Source organism: Bison bison, unplaced genomic scaffold (genome assembly GCF_000754665.1).
Source record: "Bison bison bison isolate TAMUID 2011002044 unplaced genomic scaffold, Bison_UMD1.0 scf7180017864185, whole genome shotgun sequence".
Lineage (NCBI taxonomy): Eukaryota > Metazoa > Chordata > Mammalia > Artiodactyla > Bovidae > Bison > Bison bison.
Window position 1 is genome coordinate 738063 of NW_011494757.1, and position 1427 is coordinate 739489.

Sequence of the window (1427 nt, forward strand, 5' to 3'; positions counted from 1 at the left end):
AAAGTGTTAGTCCCTCAGTCAGGTCCCACTTCTTTGTGGCCCCATGGACTATAGCCCACCAGGCTCCTCTGCCCATGGGATTCTCCAGGCAAGAATACTGGAGTGGGTAGCCATTCCCATCTCCAGGGGATCTTCCTGACCCAGGGATCGAACCCTGGTCTCCTGCACCACAGGCAGATTCTTTACCATCTGAGCCAAATCCTAAGTATGGGAAGACTAATCCCAGACAATCTCAATAAACTCCCCTCTTCAATAGATGAGACAATAGAGGCTGAAGACTTGTCCATAAAACAAACAAACAAAAAAAAACTAGTGAGTTGGGACTTCCCTGGTGGTCCAGTGTTTAAGCTTCACTTCAGGAGGCATGAGTTCTATCCATGGTCGGGGAGCTAAGACCACATATATGCCGTGTGGCGTGGCCAAAAAACAAATTTACAGAAAGTAAATATAAATAAGCAAAACTAATGAGTTGATGGTAAAAGCAGTCTTGGGTTTGTTTTCTGATTCCTCCTGTAGATTTTGCTTCCTGTATACTATCTTAAGGGAGAGAGGAAAAATAATTTGGGACTACAAGAAGAAAATAATGTCAAAGATGATTCTGTTCTATTGTTTCCCTCACCCTTTGGTTTTATAGATTGTGTTTTTCTTGCCTTCGGATGTTACTCAAGAGAGTGAACTATCTGTTCCTGACGAAAATGCCATCATACAATTTGAGCTACAAGAAGAGTCTACTAGTGCTGATTCAACGACAAACATAAAACCTGTTTTCTTTGGAGGCTATTCATTCTTCAAGTTAAGAGTCACAAAAAATCAGTTTACCTTCCAACATGCAGGCAGGAGAGGCAGTAATAGTTTCAACACATCTTCTCTGTTTATGGAAGATGAACGACAGAAATATGTCCCTCAAACTTTAAGCCTTTATGGAGAAGAAGTGGAGGTGAAACATTCGCCTCCCATTCTAGAGCAAAAGTCCTCAGAAATCATGATGAATACTGAACCACTTAAAGACGAAGACCTACAAGCTGCTATCACACAATCCCCAGAAGAGAAACCTCCACTGTTGCAGGACCAAGCCTCAAAACTCCAACTTTTTCCATCTTATTCTGTAAAAAGTGTCCACGATTTACCACCCCAAGACTTGCCATACCAAGCTCCGAGAGCCGAAACTTCACCAGAACAAGACTTGCTATCTGAAGCATCAACATCTCATGTCACAGAGTCTCATGGAATTACATCCCAAGACAAGGAATCCCAGGGCATACCACTGCAAAATACACAATCCCATGACATGCTATCTGACTACCTACCATCCCCAGACATGCCTGCCCAAGACCTTGCTTTCCAAAGACAAGCCCTGCCATTACAAGCCATACCATTTGGAGCCACGTCGTTACTTTCTGTGCAGTCCTCTAATATGCAACACTTAG

At 43.0% G+C, this 1427-nt stretch overlaps 1 protein-coding gene across 1 annotated transcript in view; it reads left to right on the forward strand.

Annotated features, from left to right (window-relative positions):
• Positions 1 to 1427, forward strand: part of MS4A14 (membrane-spanning 4-domains, subfamily A, member 14) — a 30509-nt gene that overhangs the window by 26619 nt on the left and 2463 nt on the right. The window contains exon 7 of the mRNA XM_010843745.1: positions 635 to 1416. Within this exon, the coding sequence (XP_010842047.1) occupies positions 635 to 1416 (782 nt within the window). The remainder of the gene's footprint in view (positions 1 to 634; positions 1417 to 1427) is intronic.